Source organism: Peromyscus leucopus, chromosome 10, assembly GCF_004664715.2.
Source record: "Peromyscus leucopus breed LL Stock chromosome 10, UCI_PerLeu_2.1, whole genome shotgun sequence".
NCBI lineage: Eukaryota > Metazoa > Chordata > Mammalia > Rodentia > Cricetidae > Peromyscus > Peromyscus leucopus.
Window position 1 is genome coordinate 73,621,183 of NC_051071.1, and position 20,935 is coordinate 73,642,117.

The 20,935-nt window shown below is 38.8% G+C and overlaps 1 protein-coding gene across 2 annotated transcripts; it reads right to left on the reverse strand.

The window, feature by feature from the left end:
- Nucleotides 1-2,808: 2,808 nt before the first annotated feature.
- Nucleotides 2,809-20,386, reverse strand: LOC114707555 (UDP-glucuronosyltransferase 2B17-like). Of its 2 annotated transcripts, XM_028890351.2 has the most exons (6): nucleotides 19,614-20,386; nucleotides 18,016-18,164; nucleotides 16,590-16,721; nucleotides 6,207-6,294; nucleotides 5,504-5,723; nucleotides 2,809-4,924 (listed from the first exon to the last, which is right to left on the reverse strand). In XM_028890351.2, exons 1-6 carry the CDS (start codon nucleotides 20,335-20,337, stop codon nucleotides 4,645-4,647), a joined length of 1,593 nt encoding a protein of 530 aa, XP_028746184.1. In that variant the 5' UTR covers nucleotides 20,338-20,386; the 3' UTR covers nucleotides 2,809-4,644. The 2 variants fall into 2 exon arrangements, with proteins under 2 accessions (XP_028746184.1, XP_028746244.1); XM_028890411.2 differs by lacking the exon at nucleotides 16,590-16,721.
- Nucleotides 20,387-20,935: the final 549 nt, after the last annotated feature.

Consider the following 20,935-nt stretch of genomic DNA (forward strand, 5'->3'; position numbering starts at 1 on the left):
CTAGGAAAAATCATCCTGAGTGAGGTAACCCAGACTCAGAAAGACAAATATGGTATGTACTCACTCATAGGAAGATGCTAGATGTCGAACAAGGATGACTGGACTGCTACTCACATCACCAGTGAGGCTACCTGGAAAACGGGACCCCAAGAAAGACACGGAGAAATAGATGAGATCTACATGAACAGCCTGGACATGAGTGGGAGCAATGAAGGGCGAGGGTGGAGGGAAAGAGAGCGGGAGATCGTAGCTGGATCAAGAAAAGAGAGGGAGAACAAGGAATAGGAGACTATGGTAAATGAAGACCACATGAGAAGGGGAGGAAGCAGAGAGCTAGGGAGGCCCACGGAGATCCACAATGATACCCCCACAAAAGACTGCTGGTAATGGTTGAGAGATGGCCGGGACTGACCTACTCTGGTGATGGGATGACCAAACACCCTGATAGTTGTGCCATAAACCCCATCCAAGGACTGAGGAATCTGGATGCAGACATCCACGGCCGGGCCCCTGGTGGAGTGCTGGGAGTCTAATTACTGAGAAAGAGGAGGGTTTATATGAGCGAGAATTGTTGAAGCCAATGTTGGATAAAGCACAGGGACAAATAACCAAATGAATGGAAGCATATGAACTATGAACCAAAGGCTGAAGGGCCCCCAACTGGATCAGGCCTTCTGAATAGGTGAGACAGTCGATTGACTTGATCTGTTGGGGAGGCATCTGGGCGGTGGTGCCGGGTCCTGGGCTCGTTGTATGAGTTGGCTGTTTGAATCCTGGGACTTATGCAGGGACGCTTGGCTTGGTCTGGGAGGGGGGGACTGGACCTGCCTGGACTGAGTCTATCAGGTCGATCCCGGTCCTCCGGGGAGACCTTGATCTGGAGGAGGTGGGAATGGGGGGTGGGCTGGAGGGAGGAGGAGGGGAGTAGGGAGGGGAGAGCCGGGGAATCTGTGGCTATTATATGGAACTGAATGATGTTGTAAAATAAATAAATAAATAAATAAAAATTTAAAAAAAAAAGAGCATAAAATAGAAACAATGGAGTTAACATATCCTAAGGCCAACTTCTCATAATCATGCAGTGGGGCGGTAATTCCACTTGACTTCTCAGAACTTAAGTTCTAATCAGAAACACAAAACGATGAGTCACAGAGTTATGCTGCAAGTATTAAATTTTATCACATCACTAGAACTATAATCTAAATGTTAGTATCTCTTAACATGACTCAACAAAATTTTGTGAGTTATCTCTAGACACACCAACTCAAAAGCTTGTTTACTTTCAAAGTCTATGTTAAAATGCAATGTCCAATATTAAATCAGACTAAAACACTTTTATCATTTTCTAACATGCTTGCTTACTTCATTATAACTGCCACAGATTGAGGCTTTATGACATACTATCTTGCAGTTTCCTAAAGCATGATTTTGTACTTTAGTACTGTAATAGGCTTTATGACTTGCTTTGATTTTACTTTTTGCTTTTACTCTTTCTCTTACATCTTCCTACCTTAGACAAAGATAGAGCTACCCTTCTGTATTCCGGCTGATTTTTTTGGTGTCTCTTGAAGACATTTGGCTGGGAAGGTACCTGGACTCACAGTTGGTGTATCCCATCCACCTTTCTCTCTGAATAACCCTTTAAGAAGCATAGGGACATGACTTTTTCAATATGCAAGCAATACAAATATGATCAGATTGTGTATTAAGCATATATTACATAATACAAATCAGAATTTCATAATATTTTTTATACTGTATCATACTAATCCACTAAACTAACTTGAACTTATCTGATAGCATCTTTAGTGGGTGCCAAACTGACTTTAGGAATTTTGCTAGATAAGCAAGCTAGAGGACATCACTTAAATATTCTTTTTATCTGCAGTACTATTGTAATATTTAAATTTACATTGTACTTGTTAATACATTCCTTTTTAAAAATGATAATATTAGGCTGAAAAGATGGCTCAGCAGTTAAGATTACTGGTTTCTCTTCCAAAGGACCCAGATCAATTTCCAGCAGCCACATGGTAACTCACAACCATGTGTAATTCCAGTCCCAGGAGAGATGACACCAGGTGGCCAAGATAGAGCCAAGCTAAAGATAGGCTTTGGTGTGCTAATGAACTAACCACAAGGTAGCAATGATATGTGAGTAAACCAGATGTAAGCTGTGACCCCTAATAGCATGAAGCTAAGGCAAAATGAAAAGTGACAAGCATTGGAACTTTGGAAGTGGCTCCTGGGATCACATGCTGTGCTCCTTCTGAGAACAGTTTACTGATCCTTTGTGTTGATACTCATCTGCAAGAGGACTTTGAAACTGGCCTCTGTGTATGGCCCTAGATTTGGTCATACTTCAGCACTGTTGCTAAGCTCACACATGCCGGTTTGTGCTCTCAGAGACCTCCTGGACCCTCACATGTGCTGTCCTGACACAACTGTTCAGAATCATGGCTTTGTAAGCATCCTCATGGTAGATTTCCCAAAGGAAACCTGTAGTAGCATTTACTGCCTGACAACTGTTCCCTGCTTGGTGAGGCTTCTGTTTGACTTTTATTAACATGACATTGTAATAAATGTTTGTTGTGAATAAACCGAGTATATTCAAAAAACAAATCTTTTTTGAGCAAGCTAGTTGCTGAGGTCCTCACAGCCCACTGGCCTTGCCCTCCGCATCCTCACTCTTACTTGGTTGCCTAATTCAAACGGTACAGCTGATGAGCAAAGTGCAATTGTGAGAGCAACATTTATCCTTAACCATAAACTTTGATCTTTGAAAAAAATGCTAACTGGGGAAAGATGTTTGCCAGAGAGTGTATTTCCAAATTTATTAAATATAGAACTTTCTTTCTTCAAGCATTTTCACAAAAAAGAGAGTACATTTTATTTACATTTCCCCCCTCTTTTACAATACAATTTCATTCTTTTCTTCAATTCCACTTCACCTTGTCTGCTTTTCCTATTCTGAGGCAATTATCAATATGATATTATGATAAAATATATGATTTTTTTCAGTTATAGTTTTTTTTAATTAATCATTGATCTAACTCACTCATATACATGTAATTACTCAACATCCAGCTGTAATCATGACACCTACGAATATGAGAAGGTAGGACAGGATGAGGTCATTACTCTTTTCAGTTTTTTTCACACCGTTATTTCATAATAGAGTATGGTTGATTTCTTTGTCCAAATTTCTTCCAATAATTTTTTATTGATTTTTTTGTGAATTTCACACCATGCACCCCAATCCCACTCATTTCCCAGTCCTTCCATATCTACCTTCCACCCCTATAACTCAACCATACACACACAAAAGAAATTAAAATTACAAAAAAAATCTCATGGTAGAAGCTGCAGTGTGCCATGGTGTCTCATACAGTATACACTTTTGTACAAACAGCTTACTAGTAAATGCTGATTACAATGAGTCATTGGTCTGGTTCAGGGCCTCTGGCTTCTGCTACACTATTGGTACTGGATCCTCACTACAACTCCTCTAGGATATCCTGTTTTTGCCCTGTGTCATGGAGATCCTTCAACTTTGGTTCTGCAGGTCCAGGCCCTTCGTGAACTCCAGCAGTTCATAAATGGTAGTATGGGCCAGCTCAAAGCCCTACATCTGGGCCTGGGTGGTAACTGAGTTGATCAGCCCTCCAGCTCTCCCTTGCCCGTGGCATCAGAGCCAACTCTCCCATAGTCCCCAGGCAAGGAGTGGGGCTGTCTCTCCTGTGCCCATGCTACCTGGGGCAGCTCATCTACACTGCTCAGATGAGGGGCAGGGCCAGCTCTCCCATACCAAGTTATGAGATAGCTCTTCCACACCTCATCTGGAGCCAGCTCTCCCACACTGCCCAGGCAAGGGGGCAGGGTCTTCTCTTCTGTGCTCATGTCACCAATGGTGCTACAGTGTGGTGACTGGTGAGTGGTTGGACCAGCTCAGCACAGTACTCAGACATTAACCTGGCCTCAAATGGCAGCCAGACCAAGGAGGTCCACATCACCATGAACACTGACACAGACCCCTGATACAGAAAGTCCACCGACCCAGATATGGCCCTCTGTGGCATCACAGATACCACCATGACCTCAGGTGGCAGTGCAGGCCTCTCACATGGGGTTGTTTCCTGCTGCCTTCACGTCTGCAGTTCTGCCTCTCTTCATAGAGCACAAGCTGCTTCCACTTCTCTTCCTCTCCTGTCTCTCCACCACGTATTTACTCATCATAGTGGTGCCTGCCCCTGCCCAGGCCCAGGCCTCTCCTTTGTTTGAATTTTTTCAAAATATTCATTTTTATTTGAGAAAGCAGAGGGTTTATTTCATCTCATAGCTCCATGTCCATAACTGAGGAAAAGTAGGTCAGAGGTTAAAGACAGGAATCAGAAGGCAGAACTGAAGCAGATGTAATGGAGGAACTTTGCTTACCATATTGTTCCTTATAGCTTGCTCAGCTTTTCCCTTTTAATTACGGTTTTTATTTTTTGAGATTATAATATAATTACATTATTTTCCCCTTCCCTTTTGTCTCTCCAAAGAAGATATGACTTGATAAATTAATCAGTGAATATTTGGAAGGCAGTTCATAAATTAGAATGATGCTGAAATATAGCTCATGTAGTACATTCTCAATGAGATCTACTCATTCTTCATTTTCTTTCCCATTTTTATAAACTTTTGATAAATGAATGAGCAGAATTTTATGGCAAGGAAAGCCATGGCTGCCACACAGGCGAGCAGGAATCCAATCACATCCAGAGAGTGGTACTGGTACCAGGTGAGGTTAAACGCAAGTGGCCTCAGATGCTTTGCTCCTTTGTGGCGCATGACAAACTCAATCCAGAAGATGGCTCTGTCCAGAGGCTTCACGAGCTGGTCATGGTGAATGGTTGATAACCACATAGCATTCTCTTTATAGCTGAAAGAAGTAAAATTTACATCAACTTACATAATGAATGAAAAATGCACGTGTGTAATTTTTGTGTAGATAGTAAAGATAATTACACAAAAGTAGAAGGAAAATGAATTATGTCTTATGTTCATAACTAGAAAGATCTTCAGAGGCATGTCTGAGCTCCTTGAGCATGCAAGATTAAGCAAGTAAAAAGAAAAATTGGAGAAGATCAAATATTCCTAAAGTAGAGTTTGGAGATGGCTAAGCCTTAAATACCAAATATATCAAAATGAGATACTCTTTGACTATATAAAACTTCAGTTATCCATAAGCAATTACTAATAACTTTGTGTGCAAAGTGCACACTAGTGTTAAGAGGTATCAGTAGAAGGAAAACTCCTCTCAAGTCTCCATGGTGGTTCATATCTCTGTAAAGCAAAGAGAGAGAAAAACTATGACACTGAATCATGTTCTAATTTGTCTCTGTACCTACCATTACTTTTGCCTTCAGGATAATTCTTGCTCCTTTGGTCTTCAGTAAAAAGCACAATGAATAATAAATAAATGAATAATCAATACACATTTTTAAAATGTTATACTCACGAAGGATTTTCTATGACTGCCTCCAGTGCATTGAGCAAATCTGACCTTGACATTGTTCTAATATTTAATGCAACAGCTGCTCCTTTGGCCACCATGTTAGCAATATTATCATGTTGTTCTCCAAACAAAGGAATGCCAACCATAGGGATTCCAAAATGGATCGCCTCATAGACGCCATTGGCTCCACCATGAGTTACAAAGGCTTTGGTTTTTGGATGACCTAGAATAAGATGAATTCTGCTTAGCATTAATTAGCTGACTTAGACATGAAATGAGAAATGTATACTATGAGGAACTGAAAGAAGATTTTTCTATATGAAGATTTTTTTTTAATTAATTAAATTTATTTATTTAGTTTAAATCAGTACTGGAGTTTCCCCTCCCTCCTCATCATAAGAAAACCAGCATGAAGATTCTTATGCCCTTAACCTGAGTTAAGTGAAATGTTTTCCTGTCTTAGAGCAAGAAGATACTAAATTTACAGAGAGATGTTCACAGATTGGTTTGTGACTTGAGACTTGAACTATGAAATACTGATTTCCAGTTGAACACATGGAGTACATGGCAGATAAGAGGAAATGAGCATTAAAAAAAGACCAAGTATACATGAGAACTTGTTATCTTAAATAAATAATACATTCATTAAATACAATATAAGGTATTTTGAAGTCAACTAGGATAGGTTTGCTTTCCAGAGTCTTACCTAGAAGGTCATTCTGGGGGAGCCATTTGTAGACTCTGGTATTGGGTCCTAAGGTGTCTGGTGTTTTACCATCAAATCTCCAAAGTACCTGTTAAATGTTAGATAATTTTTATAGCCAGAGCCAAATTTAATATTATACTGACTGAACAGGTTATATTTAGGAATCTAAGTGTATATACATTGCATGTATGTGTGTAACTACATTAATGAATAAAGACCTGTGAATTGAAAGAGCACAAGGAACATGGATATGAGAGGGTTTGGAGGGAGGAATAAAAAGGAAAAAAGGAGGCAATTATATTGTAATTTCAAAAACAGAAATAATCAGAATAAAGCCTTTTATGTTTAGATATAACATAGCTAAATGCCTGCCCAAGGAGGAAGGAAGAAATCAGAAGAGGTGATCAATGCGGACTGTTGAGAGACTGAAATGAAGACTGTGCCAACAGTTTCTGTGTTTATTTTTACATTCAGACTGGTTGAACATAATCATCATTTTCCAAGCAGAGATCTTTAGACAAATGAGATAGTTAATGATGCATGAAAATATTTAATACACTGCCATGGTGATGTAATTCAGTTTCAGAGAAGAGTGGTACATTACTAATAATTTATATTTTATATAAATATATTTTGATAATTCTAATAGTCTAGTTTTAATATCATTATATTGTAAATGCTTTAGAGTTTACTTTTGTTTACTTGTTCTACATTATTTTTAATGAATTTTAAAGTTTTGTCTTTGATTATTTATTTATGACAAATATTCCTGATCTACAATTCTCTGCAGTCTGGATTTCTTTGAAACAATGCCATCATGTTGGCCAACAAGAATAAGGAGTCATCTGACCCATCCCAGAGTAACCTTGTGTAGAGTTGGAACATGGTCCAGGAATGGAGTCCCATGAGTGTTGTAGCACACTAGGCTTCCTCATGGCTGTAACCAGCAGGATTGCATAGAGAGGATGACTGGACCATGGGCCTGAATGCAGGTATTTTGTAAATAGGAAGGGGGAGGTCTTTTGCTCCACCCCTTGACATTGTTATAAATAGACCTTTGGAATAAAGTTCTGCGCCCATATGGATAATGATCAAGGCCCACCTAAGTCGATCCTGTGTTTTCTCTGTTTCTCTCCACCTCTATTTCTAATAAGTCTCTTATCCCCCATTCCTCAAGAGTTTCTGGGGTAAATAAGTGTGGGGGACCAGCCCCCACATATGAGGAGAATTCTGAGTGCTTGAGAGACCACTCTAAGAAAACAGGACAAGAGTCTTGTGAGCTCAGTTTCCTCAACACACATGACTGTTCTTGGCATGTGTTTTCACCCTCCTCCCAGGTGTAGCAGAGAGGAGTGGGTGAACTTCTGGCTAACCACGGCCGCTTGCTACTGTTATCCAGAGAATGTTTAAACTGCCCTTCCTGTGCCTCTGTGGTGGTTTGCATAAAATGGCCCCCTAAGGGAGTGGTGCTATTAAGAGGTGTGGCCTTGTTGGAGGAAGTGCGTCACTGAGGGGGCAGGCTTTGAGGTCTCTTTTCCTCAAGCTTCCCTCAGTGTGACTTTCAGTGGAGTTCCTGTTGCCTGCAAGATTTAACACTTTCAGCTCCAGTGCCATGTCTGCCTGCATGCCACCATGCTCCCCTTCATGATGATAATGAACAGATTCTCTGAAACTATAAGTACACCACCACAATTAAATGCTTTCTTTATAAGAGTTGCCCTGGTCATGACATCTCCTCACAGGAATAAAAACCTAGCTGAGGCAGCCTCTATGGAAAAACACATTTTTTTTTGGTCACACATGACTTGTCTTTATGACTGTATACAGCTTCAATTCATATGATCTTTGCTCATGTGACCTTTCTTAACCCTCAGAGTATGCATTATCTGATTCTCAGAATAAAGTTGGCTACCGCATGAGACTTTAGTCTGCCTCATTTATTTTCTCCATTCTCCCAGAACCCACTGTCTCTGGAGCTGTGACAAGGGGCTTCTGAACAGGGAGCTGAAATTGGCTATGTGATAGGAGAGGGGGGATCCTCATAGAAGGAGGTGAATGAGAAAAATGGGGCAGAAACCAGGGAAGGCTTTGCCTTATGTTGAGGCTTGTGCATCCTTTTTTTTAAAAGAAAGAACACAAGTTGCCAACATCACAGCTATTAGACTCCATACAAATTGCTTGTGATTATAATCCCTAGTTTCTAGAAGAAGGGCTTTAGATAAATAAGTATGGGACAGTGCTTGAATGAATACTGAAAAAGCATATAAATAAGGAGAAAAGATCTCATTCAATTTTGTGTCACATGGGCATTGATTTGGACTATTATTAAAATACATAAGGAAGATAAGGGGGTAATTAACCATGAGGAAAAGATGGCTAATTCCTGGCATGAATATAAACTGGATCACATCTTAAAACTGGTAAAGGAGGCAAAGGAAAAACAAGACAAGATTTTCCCAGTGTAGATTAATCAAAAGTAAAAACAGCACCAGTGATAACTGTGCAGGTGGTGGCTCCCTCAGCTCCCTTACTGGAGTCTCCTCTAAACATGTTTCCTTTATTGCCTAAAGAATATCCTGAATCATGGGATGAGGAGTCTGATAATTAATCTAATATTGAATTCTCTCCATTTTTTTTGATGAAGATTTAGGAGAGCCTGTGAAAAGGCTAATTTACAACCTAGACAAGCTAGGGTATGACGTAGACAAGGAATTAATTTACCAATTATCTCCCTGGCCTCATGAACTGATTTTGGTATTTGCAGTGAAATTTCAATAAAATTAGAATGATTGTCAGGGACTAGATATGGATATAATGAAAGATTTTAAGAACTCTTGTGCTTCTTGTGGACCTACTGTTCCATGTAGTAATGAATATCTTTTTGGTTGTAACAATAATTCACAATGGTTGCCATATGATTTTCATATAATTGTTGAAATGGTTCTTGGCCCTTTCAAGCTTCTTCAGTGGCAATTGTGGCCTGCAGATGAAGCCCATAAAAACGTTCTACAGCTGGGACTGGGGGGTAATCCTAGAAATGTCACATAGAAAATGATGACAGGGAATGGTAGATGGGTGTCATCTGATTATCAGCTGCGTAATATGCCTCCTGAAGCTCTTCCACACATTAGGGATGTAACTATGGCTGTCTGGATGAAAACTTATATGGAGTCTGACTTCAGATCTAGTTATATAAAAAATATACACCATCCCTCTGAGCCTTATGCTGATTTCATAGACTCAAAGATGCTATTGAAAATCAAGTAAAAGGGGAGCAAATTCAAGAGTTATTATTAAAACACTTAGCTTTTGACATCCTCAATGAAGATTTCCAAGGATTAATCAAGCCTCAAAGAGAGATAGAAAATATTGTGGACTTTCTGAAGTAATGTAGAAATGTAGGGACCTCCAAACATAGAGAAAAAATAGCTGCTATAGAAAGCTATGCTGTACAAAAACAGATATTAATTAGCACAGTGGCCACTTAAAGAAGCAATGTAAATTGACCCTACAAAAATTGAATGTTCAAAATCAATGAGCTCCTGGCTAACGCTCTTTATACAAGAAAGGAAAACATTGGCTTAAGAAATGCTGATCTAAATGTAATACGGATGGCAATACATTGCCTGAAAACAATATTAGTACCAGCCAACAATAGGGAAGCATGTTGAGGGGGTCCCCTAAAGACTCCCCAAAACTAGAGGGTTTAAATCCAAAAACAATAACATTTATGGCAACTTCAGATTGTAATCACTCTATTCTTTTGTGACAGGATGCTCCTCAGGGAAGTACTTTTGGTAGTCCTTTCCTCTCTTCAATGTCCCTTTAAGCTACACACTGGATATGGGGGACCTATACTGCCTCATACATTTGGACTTGTATTGGGCTGCAGTAATTTATCCATGAAAGGAATCATAGTTCATACAGGAGTCATTGATGAAGATTATACAGGAGAAATTGCAGTCACAATCACGGTGCCTTCTAATTGGCCAGGAGAAATGATTGCAGTTATTATTATTGTTTATATAGTCCCTTCATGAAAAAAAATTGCTTTGTGAGTGAGGATGTAGTAGTACAGATAAGACTGTAGCATTAAGCACCTTATTTAAGGAAAATGATAAACCATCACTGGATTTTTAAAAAAGAGGAAAAATGTTTACAGGATTAATTGGTCATGGAACTGATGTTTCTATTATAACCATGGAATAATGACCACCTGAATGGCCTGTTATGGGAGGTAAATTCAATGCAGATTTTGGGACCTGTGGGTTGGGACCTGTGAGCTAACAAGATTAAACAAAACGCTACAAATTTTAATGTATGGGCCCAGAATTTATGGAAGTTCTCCGGCTTTACATTACTCAGGTTCTAATTAGTCTTTGGGGAAGAGACTTTCTACAAGTTCATGCAGAAATCTATATTCCCACCTCTAATGCTGTCCATTCTTCACAATCGCAATTGCTGATGAAAAGAGTGTGTTATCAAAACTGAAAAGGACTAAGAAAAGAGTTACAAGCGATTAGGGAACTTTTATTCCCACATGGACAAGATCATAAGCATGGTTTGGGTTTTGCATAGGAGCCAAAAATTGTACAAACATCTAGTGACCCTGTCCGGATACCTCAATGACCTGTTTCTAATCACAAGTTAGTCAGAGAATAGTGGAGAATGGGCACACAGAGCCCACTTTTTCTCCTGGAAGTCTCCTCTTTCTGTAATTAATTAAAAAATAATCTGGTAAATGGAGCTCTTTGATCGATTTATGAAATGTTAATGCCACCTTGTGGCCAATGGGAACTTTACAGCCTGGTTTGCCTACAAACAGCTATTTTTTAAATTAGTATTTAATTTTTTTTTTTTTTTTTTTGCTTTACATAGGAACCACAGTTTACCCTCCATTTTATTTTCCAACTCCCCTTTTACCTCCCCCACCCCATACACTCCTCAGAGAGGATAAGGCCTCCCTTGGGACTCAACAAAGTCTGGCATACAAAGTTGAGGCAAGACCAAGCCCCTCTCCCCCTGCATCAAGGCTGAGCTAGGTATCCCACCATAGGGATGGACTCCAAAAAGCCAATTCATGCACCGGGAGTAAATCCTGGTCCCATTCCCGGGGCCCGACCAATACATCAAGCCACACAAGTATCAACTACATTCACAGGGCCTAGTTCCCTCCCATGCAGGTTCCCTAGCTGTCAGTCCAGAGTCCGTGAGCTCCCACTAGCTCGGGTCCACTGTCCCTGTGGTTTTTCCCATCATTATCTTGAACCCCCTTGCTCATATGATCCCTCCTCCCTTTCTTCAACTGAACTCCAGGAGCTCGGCCCAGCGCTTAGCTGTGGATCTCTGCATTTGCTTCCATCAGTTACTGAATGAAGGTTCTATGATGGCAATTAAGGTACAGCAAAGGAACTTCTAGAGGCATCACCATCCCTGACTTAAAGCTCTACTCTAGAGCTATAGTAATAAAAACAACTTGGTATTGGTATAAAAACAGACACATGGGTCAATGGAATTGAATTAAAGACCCTGACATTAATCCACACACCTATGAACACCTGATTTTTGACAAAGAAGCCAAAATTATATAATGGAAAAAAGAAAGCATCTTCAACAAATGGTACTTGCATAACTGGATGTTGACATGTAGAAGAATGCAAATAGATCCATATCTATCATCATGTACAAAACTAAAGTCCAAATGGATTGAAGACCTCAACATAAATCCAGTTACACTGAACTTGATAGAAGAGAAAGTGGGAAATATCCTTGAAAGCACTGGCACAGGAGACCACTTCCTAAATATAACACCAGTAGCACAGTCACTGAGAGCAACAATTAATAATTGGGACCTCCTGAAACTCAGAAGATTCTGTAAGGTAAAGGACACAGTAAATAAGACAAAATGGCAGCACACAGAATGGGAAAAGATCTTCACCAACCCCACACTTGACAAGGGCCGACCTCCAAAATATATAAAGAACATAGTAGACTAGACGTCAAAATACCAGACAAGTATTGTTAAAGATTGGCCTTTAATAGTTTTACATTTAAAAGGTTGCTTTTCTATTATACATATTCATCCTGATAATAAGGTACATTTGGCCTTTTCTGTTCCTTCATTCAATCATAAAGAAACGTTGCCTCTGATTATCAATGAACTGTATTACCTCAAAGCATGACAAATCCTCTATTACTTGTCACTAGTATATAGGAAAGGTTTTAGAGCCTGTGAGTGAGGCCCTCCCTCAGGCTTATATTTGTTAGGTTTCAAACCTGGGACAAATGGCTGAGGTGCCTATTTCACATTTCAAGGCTGACCTGGCCTCCTGGTTTTCCCTGCAATCCCTCAGTCCCTATCTGTCACAGGGTCCTTCTGGCTGGCATACCCTGCCCCCTTTCCTGAACTCTCCAGCACAGGAGGCTGGTCTTCCCTATATAATCCAACCATTTTGTATGCCCGCTCTTTGTTGTACCTTTGACCTCCTGGCTGCTTCACTTGTTTCCCTCTCTCCCCTTTCCCTTAACCTCCCCTCTCCCCTCACATGGCACAGGTCAGTCTGTTCATGTCCACTCTGGACTCCCCCTGTCCCTGTCCCTGCCTCTGGCTATGCTCTCTCATATATCTATAATAAACCTTCTCCTCCACCATACCTAGGGACAGTCATGTCTTTACCTTTCCTTTTTATTTTTTTCATTCAATATTATTCATTATATGGATCATATCCTGTTAGTCACCCCCAAGGAGAAAGAGCTGTAATCCATATATGACATGATTCAACATGTGCTACATAAAAATGGGCTTATTATTACATCTCAAAAAGTACAATGATCATGCACTGTGTAATACCCGGGGTAACTAGTTCCTAGAACAAGTGCTAAGAACCACCACCTCTGGCCCCCACAAATGTCCATTAGACTCGACAATTTAAAAATACTCAACAATGACTATCAAGCATTATTAGGGAATATTAATTGCCTACATACTAGTCTAGGAATACTTTATTATGTGCTAACCAATCTATTAAATCTCTGACAGGAGAGACAGCATTGGACAGTCCTTATTTTATCTAGAGAGGCAAAGGAAGAATTACAGCTTTTGAATTGAAACTGAAGGAGGCGTTTGTGTATCGTGTGGATCCTTTGCTGCCTTAAAGCTACTTATTTTCACCACTAAATTGTCTCCTACAGGTAGTATAGCATTGGGATGGATTTATTTACACCAAAATGGCCATAAAATACTAATGGCACACCTTACTCTTCTCTCTCAATTAGTAAATCAGGGGAGGATCCAATGTCAACAATTATATGGATTTGAGTCTTGCTGCATTATATTGCCCCAACTAACAATAAGTTTAAAGAGAGTTACTGACCTCTATAGATTTTCAAATTTCATTTATGGATTACTATGGAAGGATAGTACACTGTTATAATTTCATCATTCATCCTATTATTTCCTGGAATGTATTTTTGCTTTCCTCCCAGGTGTAGCAGAGAGGAGTGGGTGAACTTCAGGTTAGCCATGACTGCTTGCCATTGTCGTCCAGATAATGTTTAAACTGTCCTTTAGGTGCCTCCATGGAAAATGTTTTTTTGCCACACATGGCTTCTCATAATGATTGCATAGAGCTTCAACGTATGTGATAATAACTCAAATGACATTTTTTAACCCTCAGAATATACATTGTCTGATTCTCTGAATAATTCTGGCTATTGCGGCCAGGCCATGGTGGTGCACACCTTTAATCCCAGCACCTGGGAGGCAGAACCAGGCAGATCTCTGTGAGTTCGAGGCCAGCCTGGTCTACAGAGCAAGAGCCAGGACAGGCACCAAAACTACACAGAGAAACCCTGTCTCGATGTGCGCCCCTCCCCAAAAAAAAGCTGGCTATTGCATAAGATTTTAATCTGCTTCATTTTATCAGCTCTATTCTTCCAAGTGCCACTGCCTCTGGAATGGTGACAGTGTAGGTTTTAAAACAAGACATTACACCTTCTGTGTCAACTTCACCCCCAAAGACATATCTTTGTAGAGCAATTTCTGTGGACAAACAGGCTCAGAACATGCCTGCATTATCTGCATTTTAGAACTGTGTCTGTTGTCCAAATGATGAATATGACCACACCAAGTGAGACTGTCATTTTGTGGTGATATACTGTGTACTCAAATAAAGCTTGCCTGAGGATCAGAGGACAGAGCCAGCCACTAGATTAGACATAGAAGTCAGACAGTGGTGGCACACACCTTTAATCTTATCACTTGGGAGGCAAAGAACCGTCTGTATCTCTATGAGTTCAAGACCACACTAGAAACAGAGCCAGATAGTGTAAGCATACATGCCTTTAATCCCAGGAAGTGACAGCAGGTTGGAGAAAGGTATATAAGGCATGAGGAAACAGGAACTAAAGCAGTTTAGCTGAGATCCTTTCAGGTGAGGACTCAGAGGCTTATAGTCTGAGGATTCTTGGGAATAGGATCGGCTAAGGTATTGGCAAGGTGAGGTTGGTTGTGGTTTGTTCTGCTTCTCTGATCTTTAAGATTTCACCCCAGTATCTGGCTCTGAGGTTTTTTTTGTTTGTTTGTTTGTTTTTTATTATAAGACCATTTTAAATTTGAACAATAGAATTTCTCTTTCTTTTTCATTTCTTTGGGATTTTCATGTAATGTGCTTTTATCATATTCACCTTCCCCCATCTCTGTCTCATTCTCTCTTTCCCTCCCTGGGTGTTCTGGGTTGTGTTGGAGTATATACAAGCCAATTTGTGTGTGTGAATGCATCTTTAAGCATTCCAAGGTGACTGTGTGAAATGGAGATTACTCTCTTCAGGTATTCATTCTGGTGTTTCTCCTGTTGGAGACAGAATATCTAATTTTCTGTTTGATTTTTTTTTTTCTGCTGCTGGCCCACAGGAATTCTCCTATTTCTGCCTTTCATCTCTGATAGGAGAGTTGGCATTACAGACATACAGTATTGTTTCTGACTTGATTTGGTTTTGGGGGATTTAAACTGAGCTGATCACACTGCACTAAAAACATTTAACACACTGAGCCTTTTGGTAGTTCAGAACTTCACTAAATGTAGCAAATAGATGTTAAACATGTAGCAAATGCCCCATTTTATGAGGTTTATCAGGGAGTTCTTAAATTATTACCTTATTTGGGGCCTGGATTGGAACTGATTTGGATATTGATGAGCATATTAATCTCTACAAGGATTCTTTGCAGTCGATGGCAAATAATTTATTATTCACAAGTGATGATATTGAAAAATATCCCCAAATTTAATGAAACTACTTTATGTCCTGCTGATGGGAATGTAGTCTTTATAATGAATTGCAAAGGTTCTTCCTTCAGAGTTCAGAATGTTCTGTGACAGGAAAACCAGTCCCAAACCAAAGCCTATGATAGGTGCTAATGTTAGAATTCTTAGGCCATCTCAGAAAATAGAACATTATCAATATATCTAACATAGATTATAAAATTATGTAAACGAACAAAAAATTAATGTAGATGATTAAAAACAAAAGAGCTTAAAACAAAACTTAAAAATATTCATGAACACTCAAATTTAATCTGTAGAAAATTACTTTGTGGTATGCTTTATGAAGTGAGACTTCTGAAACTTATTTTAACTTTAAGTTCCTCTGGACTCTGTCTTATTTTCATATTTCTTCCTTGAATGGTAGGAGCTTCACTCTGACTTGTGACAAGCAGGGTCCTGTCTTTCACCTTTTATGATGCACAGAGATCATTGTGAGGGAAGCTCCCATCTCTACCTTTCCTTTATATATTTCTCCTCCACATATTGTCAGGCCAGTCCATAACTTTTTTTTTTTTATCTCTTTCTCTCAATTAGCCAAAAATGTACTTTGGGAGTTGCTGACCCTTGGACTTGCTTCCTTTAAATGCCCCTTTCAACTGTGAACTGAACAAACAGGCCTACTCCAAAATGAAGATGCAGAGTCATGCTACACTTCGAACTTTTTCAATATCTGCTTACTGTTATTCTGCTAAAAATAATAAATACAAATTAACTTCCCCCCAAATTTTTAATGTATGCAGTGACTTTAAATATTCAACAATAGAGCAAACAATTCTGAAGAATTTGGCTGTCTACATACTCTGGATAGCAAGGTCATCATCATGCCAGCCTTTCAGAATGTGCCCACAGTGATCACAGTGTTTTGTCCAAGTCACTCTCAGTCAAAAACGCCAACTGTAGCATTGTTCATCTGTTGTGAATATCTGTTTCTAAATGTGGCTAAGGTAGATGAGAGCTTTCTCACAACTTTACCTTTCACACAGTCATTTCTATAATCAGACCTTTGAGGACTTTCACAGACTTAGTATACAGTTGCCTCCCATGGAGCACTTTACCTCACCTTTTGTGGAATCTGGGCAAGGGCCCACGCAATTGCATTGGCCTTTTCTTCTGTCATGTCTCTGACCATTGACCCCAGAGAAAACACCACAACACCATGCTCTCCAGAGCTCTGGACAAAGTCTTCCATTTCCTGTGAAGAGAATTTGCTTCATGACAAAATAACAATTGTAGAAAAGTTACTTATGAAATCTCAATGAAAAACTAGGAGAATAAAAATTGACATGTTCCTAGGAATTTTTAGAATAGTGGTGTTAAAACATAGAAGACAAAAATGGCAATGTCAAAGACTTTGAACTCCGTAGGCATCAATACAGCGTGTACTCACACATTGTGCCTCAAACATTCTAAATATTTTCCTCTCGCAAAATTAAAACTCAGGAGTGCAAGCATCATATATGAAGTATTATATATCTTCATTGACATGTTTTCATCCTACAGAAAGGGTGATATTTTCCCCTTGCTATTATTTCCCTCCTATTATAGCTGATTTAATATTTTTAACTAGTGTTTGATGAAATAATATATATGTTGCAGTATGTACACATGTGATAGTCAACGCAAACTTCCTATTATGATTAATAAAATGTTTTTGTTCTTTATAAAATAATCATGACTGCATGATAAACACATATACTATATAATAGTTTTCCGATATTTTTGTGTATAAATAGGGTATTTTCAGAGATGACTTCCACAATTGACTGGTTGAATAGAAACTATGTTTATGCTATTTCTCTGGATATTAAACAATTACCTTGATAAATTTTCATCATAGCTTTTGATGGTTTTCAGTTGCTGAAGTGAAAAGTTTATCTGACTTAATGTCTCTGTTTGTATGTGTGTGTGTGCTTGTGTGTGTGTATTTGCGTGCATGTGTGTGTGTGTGTGTGTGTGTGTGTGTGTGTGTGTGTGTATTGAGGGTGCTAGGGGGATCCCTGTCATTATTTAAGTGCATGGACACAAAAATTAAAATCTGATGTTTTCCTCCATCAATATTTAACATAGTTTTTGAGACTGTCTCATACTGAACACAAATCTCACTATTTTTAACAGATTAGTGGACAGCAAGCTCCCAGTATCAACCTGTTTCTGCAACCTCAGTACTAATGTCATAGTACTGTTCTGGGACACCCAACTTTTTACATGGGTGTTGGGATTGAAACTTACATCCTCATAGTTCTTTTCTAAGGGGTTTACCCAATGACTAACCACCAAGTACCCTAACTGACTTAATTTAACTTACTGATATGAATATTTCCCAGGTCTATCACATTCTTTCCTGAGTCTATTGAACTCCTAGTTAGCAGGATGTTTAATTCCACTTCCTATATCTCTCTATCACTGGGAGAAAAATGTAAGAAGTGTCGAATCACTTTCACCAGAAATTAAATCAAATGAAAAGGAGATTACAAAAACATATTTACCTTAGGCAAAGGTTTTGCCGGTTTGCAGTGGAGTCCTCCAACATAGTCAACATTTGGTAAAGTTGGGTGAGGAAACTCCAGATCCCAATAGGATCTAATGAGCCACATTTGTGCTTTGCCTCTTGTCTCAGCTAAGGTAGTGGGCCTTCCTAGATGAAGAAAATGAGCATGTGAGGAGGAGAAAAGTTGACAGGATTGTCATCTGAATATAAAATACATTTTCTTAAAAATGAAAAGAAGTAATGTTCGATGTAGAACATATGCATTTAAATCAGTGTTTATTGACATGTAACATAATTTGCATGTGTAATGGATTTGTGGCTTACATAATATATATATAAATGTTAGCTTTGCTTTATTTTTAAAGCAAACTCTAAGAATTACCTCATATTTCCTCAGTAATTTGAAATAATAGTCATTGAAATAACCCACTAAGCCACTATATGAATGAGCACACACTTTACTCCTCTCTAAATCTTCAAAAGGAACATTGCAAATATAAACACACATTCCAAAAGTCACACCACACTGTGTACCCTGGCCAGATTGACAGGGTCACTGTAGTTTGTGGCTAATCCTTTCTTCCTTGTTTTGCCTAAGGAGCTGTAGAGTTGATGAACATCTGAATTTCTGGTTAGTGTCTCTACTTCTGTTTCATTTTAAGACATTTAATAGTACTTATCCTATATAAACAATCACAGTATTTTCAGAAATTATGAGAATAGAAATTTTTTTTGTCTTTACTATGTCTTATTTTTTAAGAGAAAAAAATGACTTCAAAAAACTCAGACTAAGTAGTGCATGAGTGTCCCTGCTTCTGTGATGTTTGAACAGTGGATGTCACGAAAGCACACAATAAAAAAATGTGGCGTTGGCAAGAACCTCAGTTCCATTTTTTTAGCCTGTGAACTGACATGGTGTCTTTCAAGAATTCTCTAGAAAATACGAAGAAAATATTTTATGATTTATATTTTTCTTTATGTGTCTGTGTGAGTAGGTGCTATGTTTATTCAGGCGACTGCAGATGCCATAAAAGGGCAGCAGCTTCCTGAAGCCAAAGTTACAGGCAATTTTGAGCCACTGAACCTGGGTGGGTGCTAGGAACAGAACTCAGGTACTCAAAATGAACAGAAAACACTCTTAATCATTTGGTAATGTTTTCAGACTCCACAGTTTAATTTTTAAGAGAGACAGTGGCCTGTGCCAAAGAAAATAATTTCTTGAGTGTTACATACATATTGAAACTGTAAAATATGTCATCCTGTAATCTACAGTAATCAAGATTTGGTTAACTAGCTAGTGACTTACTAAAACAGATGAAAAATTACAGTCAAATGAGTAAAGAATCACTTAGGGAAGTCTGCTTCCATCTCTGCAACTGTCTAGCTCACCAGAATGTCCCGTGTCAGGACTGCAGCCTGCTTCTATTTGATCAATATCGGGAGCTTTTACAGGGTTAGTGAGTTTGGTAGCTAATACTGTATTACATTGGATCACCTATAAAAGACAGCTTCACTTTGCATTTCATGGACATAAGAATGCATTTAAATACTCATGAAATTTAGGTCAATGAGTTCCTGATAAGAAACATAACTTACCCAAAGTTTCACTGTAAAACTGACTCCATTTCTTCTCATTAAATGTCTGGGACCAAAAGTTAAAATAAAGCATGCATATCATATTTCTCACCCTCTCCATGAATGTCATTTGCCCACCTAATCCTGACAGAATCATAGGTACATAGGAGGGCGGGAGTGTTAATCCTCCACTGTACTTTTCCATTGTATAACCAGGAGTGAAGCGAAGACTGTACAAGAAAGGGATCTGGAGAAGTTCAGCTATCAGCTCCCCGCAGGGGCCAATGGCATCCGAGAAAAGGACATCAAACTTGGAATTCTGTAATTTTGTCATAAGTTGTTTGTTTGTAACTGTGTCTTCACAAATACTTTGATAGGTATCAGAAAATTCATCAAACACGTTTTGTAGCAAAGGAGAGAATGATAAACATGTATCTCTTGGTACTTCATAAGTCCATACATCCACAAACTTGTTGAAATACTTTTCCAGATCGTCTTTACTGAGAGATGTGGGAAAAGTCTCAAACTTCAGGCTAGGTGATTTTTGGGGATCAACAAAAATAGAAGATGCAGGTCTCAGAACTGTCACTTCATGACCTCTCTGTGCAAGTTCATCCAGTATTATCTTCAGATTCAGCCAATGACTGAATTCCATCGGCCATACCAACACCTTCCCACAATTCCCAGATCTGAAGTAGCAACTCATCTGCAGGAGCAGCAGAACAGACATCCACTTCACAGGCATCCTAGGAAATCAAATCCTCTGTTCACAGTGTGTTCCTTTTTGTCATTGCTCATCCTTATATCTAAGATGAAAAATCATGAGTTAAAATATAACCCAAGTTGGTTAAAGCAAATACACTAATTGACTGCACTGAACTTCGGAACTGACTAGAGATAGTAAAAGCAAATATTCATTATTTCATATTTGCATATGAGTGTTTAATGTCACATGTTTTATAATTAAGTAAATTTAGGAGTCAATGACCTGTTTGCACAACTTTTCTATTTGTAAAAGATTTGAGTAGTAGCAAGAACACTGGTTTAGTGCAAATTTAGTCTGAACTTTCTTCTCAACACAAAACCCAAGATGCAGTAATTACACAGTTTATAAGTATTTTATAGATATAATTTTCAAGAGTTTTTGTAAGAATGCTGATTAATGTATTCACTGATATACAGTTTCTAATATATCTTGACAGTGTACTTAACTAACTTGACTGACAGAATTCCTGGGAAGCACATAGGCAAGAGCCTCCTCCTATCTATGTCCCTAGGGAACGAGTTACACAGATTTGCCTATGTGATATTATCTCATAACGCATCCAGTTGGTTTAATTTAT